This window comes from Ursus maritimus, unplaced genomic scaffold (assembly GCF_017311325.1).
Source record: "Ursus maritimus isolate PB19 unplaced genomic scaffold, ASM1731132v1 scaffold_36, whole genome shotgun sequence".
Classification (NCBI taxonomy): domain Eukaryota; kingdom Metazoa; phylum Chordata; class Mammalia; order Carnivora; family Ursidae; genus Ursus; species Ursus maritimus.
Window position 1 is genome coordinate 1,198,008 of NW_024426230.1, and position 19,868 is coordinate 1,217,875.

At 43.7% G+C, this 19,868-nt stretch overlaps 1 protein-coding gene across 1 annotated transcript; it reads left to right on the forward strand.

Annotated features, from left to right (window-relative positions):
• The first annotated feature begins 10,348 nt into the window (after positions 1 to 10,348).
• LOC103681029 (olfactory receptor 49-like) lies at positions 10,349 to 11,791 on the forward strand. The gene has a single exon (XM_008710524.2). The coding sequence runs from the start codon at positions 10,435 to 10,437 to the stop codon at positions 11,467 to 11,469; it is 1,035 nt and encodes a 344-aa protein (XP_008708746.2). The 5' UTR covers positions 10,349 to 10,434; the 3' UTR covers positions 11,470 to 11,791.
• The last annotated feature ends 8,077 nt before the right edge of the window (positions 11,792 to 19,868 follow it).

Here is a 19,868-nt window from a genome sequence, read left to right on the forward strand (position 1 = left end):
AGCTATGGAACTAGGAAGCCCAAGCTAATATTCCCAGACAAGCTAAGGGATTATCAGGCCCCTCCAAGAAACTGAGACTTTCCTTAGAAAATTCTCTGATGCCATGTTTCTGGACTGCCCGTCACTATGCAATTCGGCACGAACTCATGAGTTCTCTAGACCATCAAAGCATTTTTATTAATTATCAGATTTGAATTATTCTCTTCTTTCCATCTGTGTCTGCCTAGCTTCCCAAAAGACTCTAAAGAGCTCTTTGGGCACAGGTACTAGCTCTGGAACTCTCCTTAAGCCTCAAGCACCTACCCATTGTCATTGACCATATGAATACTCATAAGTACTTGCAGACAGATTGCGTTGTGTCTGTTGCTCCAACACCCTCAGAGGAGAGGAGAACCTTCCTCTGTTAGCACTGCCCTCATTTCACACTTGTGCTCTTGTCACAGTAACACATCAGCAGAAACTCAACGAAGGCCTGAGGCTGACTCCTTAATTCCTACATAAGCTGCTTATGCTCTTTTAGTATTAAAATTCATAGAAATTCCTCATTCCTATTGACAAGGACTCTTCTACCTACTACGTGGTTACTTCTCTGACCTCAGTTTTCTCCTCTGTAAAATGGGAAGGCGATGCCCATTCCAAAGGAGGGTGACGAAAGTCAAATGAGATATCTGTGCCAGATGCCTCAAATAGTGACCAGCACAAAATAAGTCCTCAATAAATGTTAGTTCATTTCCTCCATTTCTCATCCCTCCTTCCCTCACTTCCCTCTGGACTTCACATCGGTTGTCAACGAAACCATTCCTATTCAAAAGGCTATGAATTCTGTATTCCAGATGATACAGTAAATAGTATATAAAGTGAAACATACAATTGGACCTGTTGAAGTTTGTTACTGAAATGTTCACTACTTTCATGAAGGAAAACATAAAGACATATTGGCAAATAAACAAACATCAAATAAAGGAAGAAATTGATTACTGTATTTATTCATTCCTAAATAATTATGACACAAATGTCATGCTCAAGAAAATGTACTATGTGGCCCGGGATATAAAACTTAATCTATGTCTTTGAAAAATCTGAAATCTGATAAGGAAGATAGAAAGTACACAAATAACTATAATTCAGGGTAGAAAATGATCTGTGTAAGAAAAAAATCATGTGCGACTCTTCCACAACAAATGGGAAAACCAGGAGGAAATGGACGATTTCCTAGAATAAGAGAATTATCAAAAAAAATTAAGAAGCAATAGAAAACATTTAATTAGATAAATTACCATAGAAGGATTTCAAAATGGGATTATATACCTTCTATAATCTCAAAAACCATGTCCTCAACAACAAAACAAACAACCCAATTCAACAAATGGCCACTACACACAGGAAAAGGTGTGCAACATCACTAATCATTAGGGAAATGCACATCAAACTCATAAGGAGCTACGGCTTCATGCCCAGTAAGTTGGCTCATATTGTTTACATGTCAAAACCAGAAAATAGCAAGTGTTGGCAAGAAGGTGGAGAAATTAGAGCTCTTGGACTTTGCTGGTGGGAATGTAAAATGGTGTAGCCACTGTGGAAAACACTATGGCAGTTCCTAAAAAACAAACATAGATTGACTCTACAATGCAGCCATTCCACTTCTGGGTACATCCCCAAAAGGACTGAGAGCAGGGACTCAAACAGATCTTCGTACATCGACACTTATAACAGCATTACTCACAATAGTCAACCACATGGGAACAACTCAAATAACTGTGGAAGAGGGAATGGATCAACAAGACGTGGTATAGACATACGATGGAATGTTATTCTGCCTTAAAAAGGAATGAAATTCTGACACACACTATGCAACATGGATGAACCTTGAAGACATTCTACTAATGTGTCTGAAACAAGCCAGACCCAAAAGTACAGATAGTGTGTGAGACCACGTGTATGAGGTATCTAGAGCAGTCAAAATCATGGAGAGAGAAAGTAGAATGGTGGTGACCAGGGGCTGGAGGTGGGGATGGGAATGGAGAGTTACTGTTTAATGGATACAGAGTTTTGGTTTCAGGTGATGAAAAAGTTCTGGAGACGGGTAACGATGATGATTACACAGCACCGTGGATGTACTTAATGCCACTGAACAGTACACTTTTAAATGGTTAAAATGGCAAATTCTATGTTCCGTGTATTTTACCAAAATAAGAAAAATACAGATTCCAGAACAAAACAAGACTATGTTATCATTGACTCCCCCTCTCTCTCTTCTATCCTACAGTCAATCTATCGGCGAATTCTGTAAATTACACTTTCAAAATATATACAACACCCCACCGCTTCTAACCATCGACAGCACTACCGTCTTTGTCCGTACCAACTTCCATTTCCTCTAGGTTCACCATCGCCTACTTCCCACTGCCCCATCCTCATATCCTTGGAAGGGGGCAGGGGTAGAAAGCACAGGTAAGGGGGAGGTGGGCTTGCAGAGTTAAGTCAGACGAAGTCAACAACACACACCCGTTCCCTCTGAAGATTTCCCACCTGAAAGAGGTCTTAGGTGTTGGAAGGGTACCTTTTAACTTTCAACGATGTTCAGAATTCTAGCAATTACATAGCATTGGGCAACTTAATAACCCCATTCATTGGACTTACACTAAATGGAGGACTTCTAAAATAATGAGTGGCCAGAAAATTCATTACACCTTGCCTGAGTTCCATCCAAGGGTCAAGGTAAAAATAACTGCATGAACAGGTTTGAACGGGTATGCAGCAAGGGGAGGATGGAAAATGCATCCTACAAACACGGTACAAAGACAAGCCACCGACCAGATACATGAGCAAAGGATACACATAGACACCTCACAGAAAAGCAACGCCAAAGGGCCAATGAATGAAGAAAAAGCGGTTCAACCATATTAATAGGACAATTCAAATTAAAATAATAACCCTTTGGATGATTCTTCTATTTTTCAATTTTAAAAGTAATAATGGTGTTGTCGTTACATTTTAAAGAGTACTATGGCTTTAATAGTTCCTGAAATAATTACAGATGAAGTGATATGATGTCTGGGATTTGCTTCACAATAATATAGGAAAGGGGAAAATAGCTGGTAGCCTAGGTGAAACGAGGATGACCATGACCTGGTTATTGTCGAAGCTAGCTAATGAGTACATGGAGAGTCCTAGTATAATCTGTCTACTTTTGTATATGTTTAAAGTAACCATAATAAAAGCGTAAAGTGAAAAGATCATAGAAATGCTTCAAACAAGAGGTAATGTGGCTATGACCTTGAGTAGTACCCATGGCAATGCAACAAGAACAAAGATGTAAGAGGTGCTGCACGGGCAGAAACTCCTAGGGCTTGGGTACCTTAGAGGTAAAATGATCGCAGGAAAAAAACACAATTAAAGGAGAGCCCCAGGTTTTGAGTCTAGGTAATTAGAAAGATGTTAGCACAGAAACAGAGCAATAGGGAGAAAAGCTGGCTTGGAAGGTTCAGAGTTGGTTCTGTCTTAGACAACTCTATTGTGGGCACAGCAAACGTGGGACGAGCATGTTAACTGGGACAAGGAACTCTTCACAACACTTCCAGTAGCACTGGAATTGTCCCTTTGTCCATTTCCCGTGTTCACTGTTTAGTTTATAGCACAGAAAGCTGTCCAACAAGTGGATGGTCATAACTGAGAAGAAAGTGGTGATGTCAGTATTTGTAAGCTTGTCCCTAACCATCGGACAATGAGGTCTCCATATTCAATCCCAGGAAGCAGCAAATACTGGTCTCTAAGAGTTTGCATGAGAATCACTAATGGCATAAACCAAGCTCAAGATTTAGAGTATCAGAAAGTTCAAAGTAGGGGCGCCTGGGTGGCTCAGTCATTAAGCGTCTGCCTTCAGCTCAGGGCGTGATCCCGGGGTCCTGGGATCGAGCCCCACATCGGGCTCCTCCGCTGGGAGCCTTCTTCTCCTTCTCCCACTCCCCCTGCTGTGTTCCCTCTCCCACTGGCCGTCTTTGAAAGAAAGAAAGAAAGAAAGAAAGAAAGAAAGAAAGAAAGAAAGAAAGAGAAAGAAAGAAAGTTAGATCAAAGCAGCTATCATCAGCAGAGAGCTCAAGACCAAAGGTACAGGAGGTAGGACATCTGTACCCAGCATATCCTGCATTAAATGCCCCACCAGCACACCGCAAAAGTAAAAGCTAGATTCCTGAAGAGAACTATATTCGTTATCTGTTGTTGTGTAACATACTATCCCTAAACATAGCATCTTAAAACAACAAGCATTTATTAGCTCACGGTTTCTGAGTTAGGAATCGGGACATGACACAACTGGGTGCCTCCAGCTCAGGATCTCTCACAAGGTTATAACCACCATGTAGGTTAGGAAGACAGTCATCTCGAGGCTCCATCTGGGAGAAGATCTGCTTCCAGGTCCCCTCATGTGGCTGTTGACAGGCCTTCTGGCTGATACCTAGAGACATCGGTTCCTTGCCGTTGGGGTTTCTCTGAAGGACAACTCACAACATGGCAGGTGGCTGCCCTCAGAACAAGCAAGAGAGCAAGAGAGGGCATGCAAGATGGAAATCACAGACTCTCTGTAACATTCTCAGAAGTGACGTCTTAGTCCTTTACTGTATTCTATTCATTAGGAGCTAGTCACTAGTTCCATGAGGGGAAGGGATGACACGGGGATATGAACACCACAGGAGGGTGGGGATCCTAAGGGCTGGCCATCTAAGAGGCTGCCTGTCACAAGAAATATGTAAGACTAGTCTTGACACCAAGTAAATATGCTATTTGATGTCCCACTGAATATTACAAAAGATCTCTAACAACACGGAGACCACATTACATCTGTCCTCTATTCGGATGGCTAGAAGCAAACATACTGTCCATGAAAGCTCCAAGAGGCTACGAAGCAATCCACCCATGTTAGAGTCACCAGACAAAAGACTCAATCATGATCTCCTATGATACAGGGACCATGTCTGCTCCATTGTTGGGTTCCCCGTGCCACCTGACACAAGGTGAGTGAGTGCTCAATAAATCTTGATTGAATGGAATGGAATGGAATTTAATGCAGCGGAGCAATGGCTAAGAGAAGAGAGGGCAGGCAAAGTATAGAAGACAGAATCCCACTGTGACAACTCTAAGTGGTCTCAGCGGTGCTTCCCCTCATGCAAAAACCTGTTCTGTCCTCGTTTGACCCTTCCCTCCAAATTCTGGGACAATCCTGGCTGAGGGCAGGGAGACTTTGGAAAGACCCAGGCCAGCTCTATGGGTTTCGGCCTCAGTCTCGCTTCGTGGGAGTCCACATTCACCATGGTACTCCTCTTATGGTGACGAAACATTGCCCTGTTCCTGAAAAAAAGGCTCTTGTGCCCTGTCCTGGGAATTGGACCCTGGCCTTCCATTCAGTGCCTAGTCCTGATCCTGAGGACCTGCCTATTCTTCCATCATTGAGGATGTGATTTCTCCTTAGCTCTCCTGACAGGCTGACCCCAACCTCTCGGGGACTCTAGTCACACTCCTGAGCTCCCAACGAGCCAAAGCCTTCTGCCACCTGCAGTTACACTTCCCAGATATCAACAGGCTGCGGTCTACCCAGACACCAACCATTCCCTCTGCAAGGATCCCTTTCCGTGCTCTGCCTACCTGGGCAGGCCTGGTCGTTTTCAAGGTCTTATCCTCTGACCACGGTTTCTTTTCTCATGCCTTCAATCTACCTTTGCCTGCCCTTATTTTTCCTCCTGATCTACTAACTCTTCATCAAAAGTAATGAAGCTTTTCCTCTGTGGCTTCTCCCCCATACCCTGCAATAAGTCCCCTCATGTCCTTTCCTCTTCCCCCTGCCTGCTCCAATCTCTTCTTCCTGCCATCCCCCAGAGTGATGACTTTTTAAAGCAAAGCAAGATCTTGTCACTTCTCTGCTGAAGACCTTCCAACAGCTTCCAGTTGCACTTGGAATGCACCATCCTCCTTACTGGCCAGGACTTCAAGGCTCTGCAATTTTGACCCCAGCACAACACTGCAGCCAAATCTCAGGTCATCATCACCGTCTTCCTGACTCACTGGCCTTCTTGCCGTGCTTCAAAAACACCAGCTCTTGGCCATAACATGGCCTTGAAATACTCTCTTCTCTTTGCCTGGAAACGTTCGTGAACAGTCATCTGGAGAACCCCAACTCTGCTTCAAGTCTGAGCTCCATTCTGATGTCCTTGGCATGCCGTTCCTGGCCATCCATCGAAGGCAGGTCTCACTTGTTTTCTCTCCTCACACACCCACTCTATGTCTTCATGGCCCTCATGATGTCTTGTTAGTACGTATTTCCTAACGTGTGTTCCTCTTCTGAGTTTTAGTGTGAGAACGGGACTGATTTCCCAGTTTGAGGAAAGTAATTCAGGTTCTTTTTCTTTCACATGAGGAGCCCTTTACCAGAAACAAAGATTCACATAGTAAGGATAAAACCATGGTCAAGGAGGAAAAGGGAATTCCAGGGAAGAAGAGGGAGAAACTCTAGTCACAGAGGGGAGTCAATGTTTTCATTACTCACCATGCCTGGCAGGTGCCCACTGATGGACAATCACCAGTTCGAAAGCTGCAGGGCTTCCGAAGCCAGGCCCCTTCTGATCTGGCCAGAGAAGGAATAAAATTTCAATAAGCAGATCCCATGGTGGGTGCCATGTTCACGCTTCACCCTCAGCTGTCCAGCTGTCTGGGCCTGCTTCCTATGCGTCACTGGGGTAGTCTCACTCTTACCACCTGGTAAGGTGGCTACACAAGCAGTTTTTATGACTTCCAAGTGTGTAGGGAGTGGTTCGCCAACACGAGCCATCCTACCACATCGAGAATAGCCAGATTCTCAGGGGTGCCTGGGTAGCACAGTCGTTAAGCATCTGCCTTCAGCTCAGGGCGTGATCCTGGCGTTCTGGGATCGAGCCCCACATCAGGCTCCTCCGTTGGGAGCCTGCTTCTTCCTCTCCCACTCCCCTGCTTGGGTTCCCTCTCTCGCTGGCTGTCTTTCTCTGACAAATAAATAAATAAAAGCTTTAAAAAAAATAATAGCCAAATTCTCAGGAGAGAGAATCTTTAATCAAATTAACTCACTCAGCCATTTAAAAGAGACAGCTGAAAGTCAGCCTTTCCAAACACATCACTGGCTCCTAAAATCATACTGCTTCCTGAGTCAACTTATATCAGCCAGTTTTATCCACTCTAAGCAGTAGTTTGGTGACCAAAGAAAGCAGGTGGGATTACAGAGTAGTTTTCACTCCAGTGGGTCAAAGACCAAGACGGGGAGCAGCCCAAGATCCTCTTACCAAGACTCTCCTGATGAAAAGTAAGTTCCACGGGGACTAGGAGCATGTTTCCTTCATTCACCACACGTAATTGTCTCACTGCATAGCACAGTGCCTGGCACATAGTAGATGCTCATTGAGCATGTGTTGAATGAAGGATTAATTAATTAATGAAAAGTTTTCATCCCCCACACTCCAACTCATCCTTCAGCTCTTGGGTTTATAGATCGCCATCAGGGAAACCGTCCCCTGTCCTTCAGTCTAGCTCAGGATATCCTATGGGCTCTCCTTCAAGACACTCGTCACCATGGTAACTAATCACTTGTGTGATTTTTCAATGTCCTTGGTCCCCACAACGCTCTGCCTGTGCATCTCTGGCGTCTCGACATTACTCGCCACACATTAAGCACTCCGCAAAAATTTGTGCAATGTTTCGGTAGCTGTAGTTCTTTGTTATAATTAAACATCATTAGGAGTTTTGTTTCTCATCCAGAAAAAAGTAAACTCTCACTCTCAAATTGGAAGAACGTCAGAGGTAAGGGACCTTCCTAGGTCCCTATTACTACCGATGGTAATGAATCTCAGGGGAAGCACAGCTTCATCCTGCAAAGGAAGAGTGGGAACCTCTAGACCGGTTAAGTTTGATCTGTGTACCTTGTCTGTCTCTGAGTTCCAGGGAGATAAACAGAACCTCAGGCAGTCCCGGCCCGATGCCAGCTCCACAGAGACAAGGCATCTGCCCCTAATAGTTTACCCCTGAATCCTCTATGGGTACCATGCCCCTGGAAAGGCAGGTACCATTAGCCAGAAGCCTCTTGAGCCCAACTGAAGATGAGTCATATGAATCTGCACCAGTTGATGTCTGTCTCTGCCTTAGTTTAGGAGGGACGGGTGAATAATTAATTGTGTGTCTACACCCATTTCCCCAGGAAAGTGGTCCAGCAGGGGTACTGTGATAGGGCAGAAGCAATAGAAACTTCCTGAAAAACCAGTGAATCTGAAAGCTCTGGGAAATGCCCAGAGATGGCACATTTCTGAGGAGGGCTGGGGATGTGTTGGTGACAAAGGACTCAGGGAGCATTTCCTAAGGAAGATCGGTTGTTGGAAAACAGGGAGGTGTGTGATACATGGGGTACAAAGACGACAGGACCTGCCTATGTCCGTGACCTTCAGACCATTTTACAGCTCTGGAGCTTCCTTCTCTCTGAAACTCTGGTGAGTCCTCAAAGAAATGTGGTCCTCAGGCAACTTTGCAGAGCCAGGGGTTTCCTGTGAAAACCAGGGGTCTCCGTCATCACAAGGGCCTTGTGAAGACAACTGAGCACCTCACCTGGCAGCTAGTGAGGCAACCTGCATTGGTGCGTTGGTGGAATGGGGGAAGGGAATCTGATGGCTCTGGACACTCTGCCTAGTAACCTGTCATCTGTTTGCTGCTGCCACTGGCGGGCTATGGCCCAGCTGACCCCTTCAGTTTTTTTCATCATTCTCAGCATCTTGACTCAGGTCCAGCTGAGGAGTCACAGAATCTCTAAAGCTTTTTCTCACTGTTTCATTTGTTTCCCCTTTGTCTCTCCTGAAATGTTCTGCCCAAGTCTTAACACAAATGGTCTCACTGTGCTGGTTTCTCTTATGAGTTTGGTTATTTCATAAGCAATAATTGAAAGAGGAAAGACAAATCACCCACAATCCTCCCATCCTTACTGGCAATTATGTTCACTTTTAAGTGTTCTCATCCAGTCCTTCTTCATAAAAATTCATATTTCACGTGGCTATAATGTAGCGTGTTACCATTTTTCTGATGCAGTCTTCATCACATTAGGTCCGCGTCTGTCTTGGGTGGAGACTGTTCTTCTCTACAGAAGTTTGCCTTAACCTGTCAAATCTACAGAGAACAACCAATGACAAGGTTGCCTCGTTCTTTACCCAGATCTCCAAGGATGAGATTAAGCGATACAAAAACCTAGAAGTAACAATCGTTTAAATCAGATCATTTCAAAAGCATCTAAAACCAACATCTAAATTTGAAACTGACCAATGAATAATTCTGAATATCACCATTAGCTGTTATTATTCCTTGTTCTCATATTCAGGATATTATCCCAGAGTATTAAGCATGACGCCACACCTACAAATATATGCTCTCTTCCTCACCATGTGTCAGTTTCAAAGCACGTACTTCCCTCCCAAAGTTCCTACCAAATAATATAATAACAAAACTTTGTAATAACTTGACAAAAATGTCGTATAGCAATATGTCAGAAGGAAAGAGGTACAAAATACATCATCTATGGGCATTGTGGGTAAAGCAATAAACACCAGATCCGAATGGAAAAAACACACTAGAAACAAATCAAAGGTGCATAAAAGTGACTCTATGGGGCTACATGTTGTTCTTTTTATTCCAATTCTCGTGTTTCGTAAACTTTCCATATTTAGCTGATAATGTCTTCATATTTTGAATTTTTGTTTACATACATATGGCCCCAAATCCCAGTATCTCTTCTCCAATTTTATTCTAATTGCCTCTTATTACTGTCCTACTAGAGTTTCAGTCACAAAATAGCTAACGTTACGTGACCACTTGCGCTGTGACCTGCCTTGTGCTAAGTGTTGGGTATGCATCATTCATTTAAGCTCCAGAAGAACTTTTTACAAATGTGCTGTTGTTGTTCCCACCAAGGAAACGGTTTTGGTGAGGCAGACAGCCAGTCCCAGACAAGCTGGTGAATGATGGCGCTCAGGGGCAACCACCGCCTTGAACTTCAATGCCTTCTGTAACGAGCTCTGGAGTAGTTATTCCATCAATGCTTTCTATAAAGGTAAGTGATGCATTGACACGGGACTGCAGAAGGGGGTATTTTAATATACTTGAGACACTCCCCGTAACACTTGGGTGAATATGAGAGAAGACATCATCTAATCTAAAAGGAAACAATGAAAGGAGTTTAATACAGAGTTTCCTAATAGAAACAAGAGAAATGAAAAAGATTTGGTAAGGGCAAAAGTTTCCCCCAAGGAATTCCAGAAAACTGATATAATTGGGTCAAAGTATGAGTGACTTGATGCTAACTCAGTGAGGAATCTGGACAACCAGCCTGAGGAGGCAGAAAAGGGCCTGATTGGTCAAAGAAACAAAGGACTCCTTCAGCTCTGAATGCTTTTTCCTTTCAGTTCCAAGTGTCCTCAGGTCCCCAGAACATCACAGCTCCTGATGCTGCACCCCTCTGCTTGGCCACCCCCAGGAGACGTCAGAGGAGCCATGGGGAACCACACCGTTGTCACTGAGTTTGTCCTGCTGGGGCTCTCAGATGCCTGTGAGCTGCAGATGCTCATCTTCCTGGGGCTGCTCCTGACCTTCCTCCTCACTCTGCTGGGGAATCTCCTCATTGTGGGCGTCACCCTCATGGACAGGTGCCTCCACACCCCCATGTACTACTTCCTCCGCAACTTTGCTGTCCTGGAGATCTGGTTCACCTCAGTCATCTTCCCCAAGATGCTGACCAACATCCTGACCGGAGACAAGACCATTTCCCTAACTGGTTGCTTTCTCCAATTTTTCCTCTATTTCTTCCTGGGCACCACAGAATTCTTCCTCCTGGCGGTGATGTCCTTTGACAGGTATGTGGCCATATGTAACCCCTTGCGTTATGCCACCATCATGAGCAAAAGGGTCTGTGTCCAGCTAGTCCTTTGTTCATGGGTGGCAGGATTCCTTCTCATCATCTTTCCAAGTTTCATCACTTTTCGGCAGCCATTTTGTGGCCCCAATGTCATTAATCATTTCTTCTGTGACAACTTCCCACTCCTGGAGCTCATATGTGCAGACACGAGTGTGATAGAGCTCCTGGGCTTTATTGTGGCCAACTTCAGTTTACTGGGCACGCTGTCCGTGACGGCCACCTGCTACGGCCACATCCTCCACACCATCCTGCACATCCCCTCAGCCAAGGAGAGGCAGAAAGCCTTCTCCACCTGCTCCTCCCACATCGTTGTTGTGTCTCTCTTCTATGGCAGCTGCATCTTCATGTACGTCCGGTCAGGGAAGGGTAATGAGGGAGAGGACAAAAACAAGGTGGTGGCCTTGCTCAACACCGTGGTCACCCCGATGCTCAATCCCTTCATCTACACCCTGAGGAACAAACAGGTGAAGCAGGTGTTTAGAGAGCAAATGAGCAAGCTCCTCTCATAACGATGAGCTGGGCCTGAGAGGGTAAAGTTGGTTCCTTGCTTGAACCTCTGTCAATGCAGTCCTGTCCTGATTTCCATGAACTGTCTCCTTCTTGGCAGTTTTTACCATGTGCTCTAATTTACAGTGGTTTCTTACATGTATTATTGGCTCATGCGATCTTCTCAGAGGGTACAGAAAACTCAGTATACCACTACTATGTTGGTATGCGTTCATGCTTCTGACCCCATGCTGTATTTGAGTTTCTCAGCCTTGCCTTATTTTTAAGTTATAATGATAAACAGGGGTGCCTGGATGGCTCAGTCGGTTGAGAAGCTGACTCAATTTCAACTCTGGTCATGATCTCGGAGTCATGAGATCAAGTCCCGTGTTAGGCTCTGCGCTGAGTGTGGAGTCTCCTTGAGATTCTCCTCTGTCCCCTCTGCCTCTCCCCCTGCTTGTGCACCCTCTCAAATAAATAAATAAATAAATAAATAAATGTTGTTTAAAAAGTTATAATGACAAACAGAATACCTTCTTCACTGGAACCTTTCATAATTGATAAAAAGATCCTCAACAAGAGTATATGGATGATAAACTTCCGAAATAAGACATATACGGAAAAATTAATGAGATGAACTATCCAAGGCACAACAAGCTAATGAAAGTATCAGGTATTCAGGGGCGCCTGGTGGCTCAGTTTGTTGAGCATCTGCCTTGGGCTCAGGTCATGATCCCAGGGTCCTGAGATCGGGCCCCGCATCAGGCTCCCTGCTCAGCGGGGAGCCTGCTTCTCCCTCTCCCTCTCCCCTTTCCCCCAGCTGGTGCTCTCTCTCTCTCTCTGCCCCCCCAAATAAATAAATAAAATCTTTTAAATAAAAAAAAGTATCAGGGCGCCTGGGTGGCACAGCGGTTAAACATCTGCCTTCGGCTCAGGGCGTGATCCTGGCATTCTGGGATCGAGCCCCACATCGGACTCCTCCGCTAGGAGCCTGCTTCTTCCTCTCCCACTCCCCCTGCTGTGTTCCCTCTCTCGCTGGCTGTCTCTATCTCTGTCAAATAAATAAATAAAATCTTTAAAAAAAAGTATCAGGTTTTAAGCACTAAATCAAGAACTAACAAATAGATCAATGAAACTGGATATATAATCTGGAAAGATAATGCAATACACATAAGGATCTGAGAGACGATTAAGTAGACTTTCTACTCAGTAAAGAAAAGAAGTTCAAATCAATAAATGATGCCAAGGCTGTTGGCTAACCAGGTAGAAACTTCCCTTTCAGACAGATTAGGACTAGGACTTGGTTGGTTATTTGGGGGGGAGGGGGAGTTAAAGCAGAACAATTTAAAAGTGATACACACCTTAAGTACATATTTGAAATTAAGCCTATAAGCAAATATGTGTTCACTAATTTATAAATATCCTTTTCTATGAGAATGAATGTAATGATTGTTGTCGTCTTTCTTGTTTAAACTGCATTCATTATGCATCCTCTCGAATTTTCAGGATTTGTTTCAGTAATACAAAAATTTCAAAGACGCTTGGGAAACTACCTGAGAACAGAATTCTAGAATTTTTGTCTTTTGTTTGTTTGCCAATCTTAACAGTTCTTGCCCACACCTCGATCAACCACGTTTTTTCATTATCTGGCATTATGGAATCTGTTGAAAGGAATCAACTTAGTTTTGCTTTTATACTCATATTTCATTGGTTTATCTTTATTTAGTTGAAATATGTGATCGTAATAACAAGTTTAATTATCAAATCAAGGTTTGGAAACAAACAACTGATTCTTGGCACAAACCAACTGGTAGGAACCAACATACGCAAAGTACTACGGAAGTCTACTAGCTGCAAAGCAAGTAGCTACAAGGCATGTTGTAGACTGGGCTCCAAGCTCAGCGTGGAGTCTGCTTAAGTTTCTCTCTCCCTCTGCCTCTCCCCCTCTCTCTAAAATAAATAAATAAATCTTTACAAAAAGAAAAAAAATCCTTAAAAAAAATTAGAAAAGAGAAGACAAAAAGAAAGAAACAGAAAAATAGAACAAATACAAACCATAAAATAAGAAGTTTGGAATAAATTCAAATATATTAGTAGACAAAATAAATGTAAATGGATTAAACTAAAATTTTTCAGATCGAATTTTTTTTAAAGATTTTATTTATTTCTTTGACAGAGATAGAGACAGCCAGCGAGAGAGGGAACACAGGCAGGGGGAGTGGGAGAGGAAGAAGCAGGCTCATAGCGGAGGAGCCTGATGTGGGGCTCGATCCCAGAACGCCGGGATCACGCCCTGAGCTGAAGGCAGACGCTTAACTGCTGTGCCACCCAGGCGCCCCTCAGATCGAATTTTTAACTTAAAACTGAGCTATAAGCTATTTATAGGAGGTAAAACTAAGACATTAGAACCCAGAAAAACCGGTGGAAGGTGAAATAAAGATACGCCCATTCACTTGGGGTGCTATAGTAAAAATACCATAGACAAAACACCTTCGAGTGGCTTCCAAACAATAGAAATGTGTTTCTTACAGTAACGGAGGCTGGAAGTTCAAGATCAAGGCTTAGCGGATTTAGCGTCTGGTGAGAGCCTGCTTCCCAGTTGACAAATGGCCATCTTTTCACCGTGACCTCCCATGGTGGAAGGGGCAAGGGATCCCCGAGGGTCTCTTTTATAAGGCCACTAATCCCATTCATGAGGGCTCCACTCTCAGGACTCAGTCACTTCCCAAAGGCCCCACCTCTTAATACTGTCACTTTGTGAGTTAGGATTTCAACATAGGAAGTGTCCGGGAAGGGGGGGGGTGTCCACAAACACCCAGACCATAATGACCAGAAAAATAGTAACCAAAAGAAAGTCAGCATGCTTTTATTAATATGAGGCAAAATAGACTTTAAGGGCCAAACTAGTATTACAAAAAACGAAGATCATTACTTAATGACATAAAGCTCAGTTCACCGAATGAGAGCCACAAAAGATAAAATCTAGAACTGACAGAACCAAAAGGAAGTGGTGACAAAACCATCATCACCGTGGAATATGTAACATAATTATTTTAGTCACTAATAGCTGAGGCAGATAAAAAAAAAAAATAACACAACTCTCCAGCCTGTTTGGGAAGTGACAGATGAGTTTGTGGCAGACTGGTGACGGTTTCACAGATGTATGCTTATCTCTCCAAAATCACCGAGTTGTATAGAGTAAAAAGGCACCACTTTTTATATGTCAGTCGTACCTCGACAGAGCGGCTTAAAAAAATCAAGCCTATGGGGCGCCTGGGTGGCACAGCGGTTAAGCGTCTGCCTTCAGCTCAGGGCGTGATCTCAGTGTTCTGGGATCGAGCCCCACGTCAGGCTCCTCTGCTATGAGCCTGCTTCTTCCTCTCCCACTCCCCCTGCTTGTGTTCCCTCTCTCGCTGGCTGTCTCTATCTCTGTCAAATGAATAAATAAAATCTTTAAAAAAAAAAATCAAGCCTAATCTAATGAACACATAAAGAATATCACACCCAACAACTGGAAAATACACAATCTTTTAAAGGACAGGTGAAACATGTACAAAAATTCACCGCATACGAGGCCATGATGCGTGAATTTCTCTAACAAATAGAATTGTCATTATATAGACTGTGTTCTGACCACTATAAAATTAAGTAAGAAATCAATAACAAAGACATAACTAAAATGTGCCATAAGTTTAGAAATTTTAAAAAATATTTCCAATCACTTCATGGGTCAAAGAAGTACTATATTGGGAATTAGAAACACATTAACCTGAACAATAATGACAACTCTGCCTACATAAAACCTTGTCAACTACAGTGTTATTTAGAAGGACATCTGTGGGGGTGGCTTAGTCGGTTAAGGGTCTGCCTTTGGCTCAGGTCATGATCTCGGGGACCTGGGATTGACCTGCTTCTCCCTCTCCTCCCTGCTCATGCTCTCTCTCTCTCGCTCTCACAAATAAAGAAATAAATTCTTTTTTTTTTAAGATCTTATTTATTTATTTGAGACAGAGAAAGAGTAAGAGACAGAGAGAGAGAAAGAGAGCACGAGCTGGGGGACAAAGGGAGAAGGAGAAGCAGAGTCCCCATTGAGCAGGGAGCCCAGTGCAGGACTCGATCCCAGGACCCTGAGATCATGACCTATGCAGAAAGCAGATGCTTAACTGACTGAGCCACCCGGGCGCCCCATACATGGATAAATTCTTTTAAAAAGGGACATTTGTGAATTCATATGTTTACTTTAGAAAAGAAAAAACAAGGAAATTCATGAGCTAAGCATCCCGCTGAAGAAATGAGAAAACAGGGATCAGAAAAAAATACACACTGAAGAGAAAAAAGGAAATATTAGAAAAAGAATAAAGTCATGAAATAGAAAAGAGATAAAATAGAAAAAAGCAACAAAGTTCAGTTCTTTGTAAAGACAAAATTGAAAACTGCTGACCAAAAAGATTTTTAAAAATGGATAATGAAACAAACAAAATGAGTCCTACGACATACTAAAAGAATATTATAGCCAAAGAATCCTGTGCATAAATTGGAAAAACTGGATTTAAAACGACATATCGGTAGAAAAATATAACTCTGCAAAATGGCTTCAGAAATAGGAAATCCGGTTGGTCCTAAAACAAAGAAATTGAATCTGTGGTCAAACTTCCCACAAAAAAAAGATCAACCCCAGACAGCATTAAAGGCAAGTTTTAACAAGCATTCAAAAACTGAAATTATTTTAGCAATTTTTAAAAATTGTCACAGAATTCTATGACGCTCCTCCCACCAAGAAGTGGGCTCTGCGTCCCCTCCCCTTGAATCCGGACTTGCTGTGTCAGTTCCAGGCCCAGACCTCAAGAGACAGGCGGCTTCCACGCTGCCCGTTGGGAATGCTTGCTCCTGGAACCCGGCCACCTTTCTGAGAGGAAGCCAAGCAGCCACATGGACAGGGTACACGAAGGGACCGTGGCCAACAGCCTCAGCTGAGGTCCCAGCCAACACCATCTTCAACTGCCAGACATGGAAGTAAACAAGCCTGGAGATGATTCCAGCTCCACCTTGCCCTGCCCCAGCCTTTGAGCTGCCCCAGCAGTCCCCACGTGCAAGAGAGACAAGCTGGCCCACCAAGCCCTGCCCAAATTACAGATCCATGAACAAAATAAAGGATTGTTGCTTTAAGCCGCTCCATGTGGGGTGGCTGTTATGCAGCCATGGATAACGGAAACATTATTCTATTCTCACCCAGCTAGTCCAGAGAAGGAAAACAAGCAACACCCCCAGCACGTTTTAAAAGGTTAGCTGTAGATTTAGCGCATTGCCAGTCAAAACTCCAAGAGAGAATTTTCAAGAAGCTTGTCGAGCTTACTGTAAATTTACATGAAAGAGCAACGAACCAAGGACAGCCCTAAAGAACAAACTAATGGATGTGACCTGCCAGAAAATATGTATATTAATGCCAACATAACTAAGTGAGCGGAGTATCGGTGCGGGGAGAGACAAATAGCCCAATAGAACAAAATAAAATCCAGATACACTCAGAAGCATTTCTAGGAACTTAATTGGGGATACAGCTGGAACTGCAGAAGGGCATGGAGAAGAACACTGCGACAATTTCTTCTCTCTAGGAGAAAAAACAAAATTGGATCCCTCTCTCACATCGCACCAAAAAAAATCCATTCTGGGAAAATTAATGAATTAAGTGTAAAAGAGAAAAACTAGAAAAGTTTTAAAAGATTACATGGAAGAATATACTCCTGCTTAGAGGTCAGGAACAATTGCTTAAGACAAACACAAATCATAAAGAAAACCATGATAAATTCAACACTAAAATTAAAATTTCTAATCAAGAACAAAGCCCTTGGTCATGAAGGTAAGCAGACAAAGGGGTTCCAGTGGCTTCTGGCCCCTTCCCCCAAGAGCGGCACTGCATCTGCCCTAGTCCTGGCCCAATCTTCCAACGTATCTTTCCTACACTCAGCCCACAGGTTAACTCCATGGTGCCCAAGGGTGAAACTGGCTAAGGGCTGGCCTTCCACAGCCTCTGCTGTTAAGCCAATGGTCAGCCTTCATCTCTATGACCTCATCTCCTCCACAGGTGAGATGGGTAAATAATAGTTTCTAAAAGATAGTTCTTTGCGCTTTAGGGAACTGTGGGCACCTGTGGCAGTGTTAGCCAGAGTGGTAGGTAGGCCAGAGTGGAGTATACCTGGGGGCATCCCCAATACAATGTCTTCTCCATGGTCAACTGGCAGAGTCAGTCTGAAAAACCAGTTGGCCATGCTACTTCATGACTGAGAAGCCCAATGGGACTAGTGTCTTTAGTGACATCCTAGTATTCCCATCCATTTGCCAGACCACCGGAATAGTGCTACCTTCACATCCCTGGAGCACACCCTTCCTGAAATCCCCTCACCCATGCCTTTGCTACTGCAGGCTCTTAGATTTCCTTCTAAACTTCTGACACCCCCAGCAGGTAATCTTAGCCATTCTCTGAACCCCCACAGCCTGGGGCTGTGGTCACTGACTTCCCCTGCACTTTACCACACAGGGATCACTTAGATGGTTTCTCTTCAGACTTAGCTCCCCATCTTCTTGTGGTGCTTGCTGTGGAGAGTGCCCTGTAGCTTAGTGTGGCCTGTCTCAATTTGCCAGGAGACGTGACCCACTAAAATGTGGAAGCTCTGACCCAAAGACCCCTCAGACATGTCACACTAAATCTGGGGCCACGGTTTCCCTCTATTGGCAGCAGCCCATTGGATTAGAAATTCCATGTCGGGTTTACTTAGAATGAAAGATACGGTCAGCACCCCTTATCTGTGGGGGATACATCCCCAGACCCCCAGTGGATGCCTGAATTGTAGATAATACCAGCTTATATATACTATGATTTTCCTATATGTATAAACTATGGTAAAGTTTAATTTATAAATTAGGCATAATAAGAGATGAATGATAATAACTAAAAATAAAATAGAACAATTGTAACAATATATGTAATCAAAGTTATGTGAATGTGGTCTCTCTCTCTCAAAATATCTTTTTGTACTGTACTCACCCTACACGATGAGATGAAGTGAGGCGAATGACGTAGGCATTGTGACCTAGCATTACGTGACAACTGACCAGATCATAGGGCAGAGGAGGGTCACCTGCTTCCGGGCAGGTTGACTCCGGGAAACTGAAACCTTGGAACGGGGAAACCAAAACCAGGATGGGGAGGAAGGAGCAGCGACACAGTAGTGGAAGTGCCTAACTTCCACCGCACGGTATCAGCAGACGGCATTGCCTGCTGTTTCAATGATACTTAAGCCTTTCATGTAACTTTTTTGTTAAGTCTTTGTGTATCTCAATTCATTTTGTTCAAGAGGAACAAAAAAAAAAATTAAGGGGCGCCTGGGTGGCACAGCGGTTAAGCGTCTGCCTTCGGCTCAGGGCGTGATCCCGGCGTTCTGGGATCGAGCCCCACATCAGGCTCCTCTGCTATGATCCTGCTTCTTCCTCTCCCACTCCCCCTGCCTGTGTTTCCTCTCTCGCTGGCTGTCTCTCTCTCTGTCGAATAAATAAATAAAATCTTTAAAAAAAAAAAAATTAAGACTTCCTCTCATCTAAAGACAGAAAGTGAACTAACAAGCTACAAAGTAAAAAAAACAGTCTGAATCCGATTTAAGGGACTAAATATTCATAAAATACAAACTTACAGGTTTTTAAGAGAGAACCAGTGTAATGTCTTAAATGCTCAAAAAAAAAAAAAAAACCATGGATGGCCAATAAATGTGTGAAAATACGCTCAATCTTATTAGGATTTTTTATGGTTTTGTTTTTTTTTTTTTTAAAGATTTTATTTATTTATCTGACAGAGACAGAGACAGCCAGCGAGAGAGGGAACACAAGCAGGGGGAGTGGGAGAGGAAGAAGCAGGCTCCCAGCGGAGGAGCCCGATGCGGGGCTCGATCCCATAACGCCGGGATCACGCCCTGAGCCGAAGGCAGACGCTTAACGACTGAGCCACCCAGGCGCCCCTTTTTATGGTTTTTAATATTTTATTTATTTGAGAGAGAGAGCGAGCATGAGCAGGGGGAGAGGCAGAGGGAAAGAGAAAGGGAGAAGCAGACTCCCCGCTGAGCGGGAAGCCTGACACGGGACTCGATCCCAAGACCCTGGGATCATGACCTGAGCTGAAAGCAGATGCTTAATCAGCTCAGCCACCCAGGGGCCCCTCAATCTTATTAGTAATCAAGGAAATGTACACTAACAGCATAAGGAAATGCCACTACATAGCCACCTGCTGGGCAAAAATATGAAAGTCTCATATAACTAAGTATTGGCAAAGATGCTGAGCCTTCATAAATTGCTGGTGAAAAAACAAACAGGTGTAACGTTATATTATCTAATGAAGTTGAAAGTCTGCAGAAACTACAACCTAGTGAAACCATGC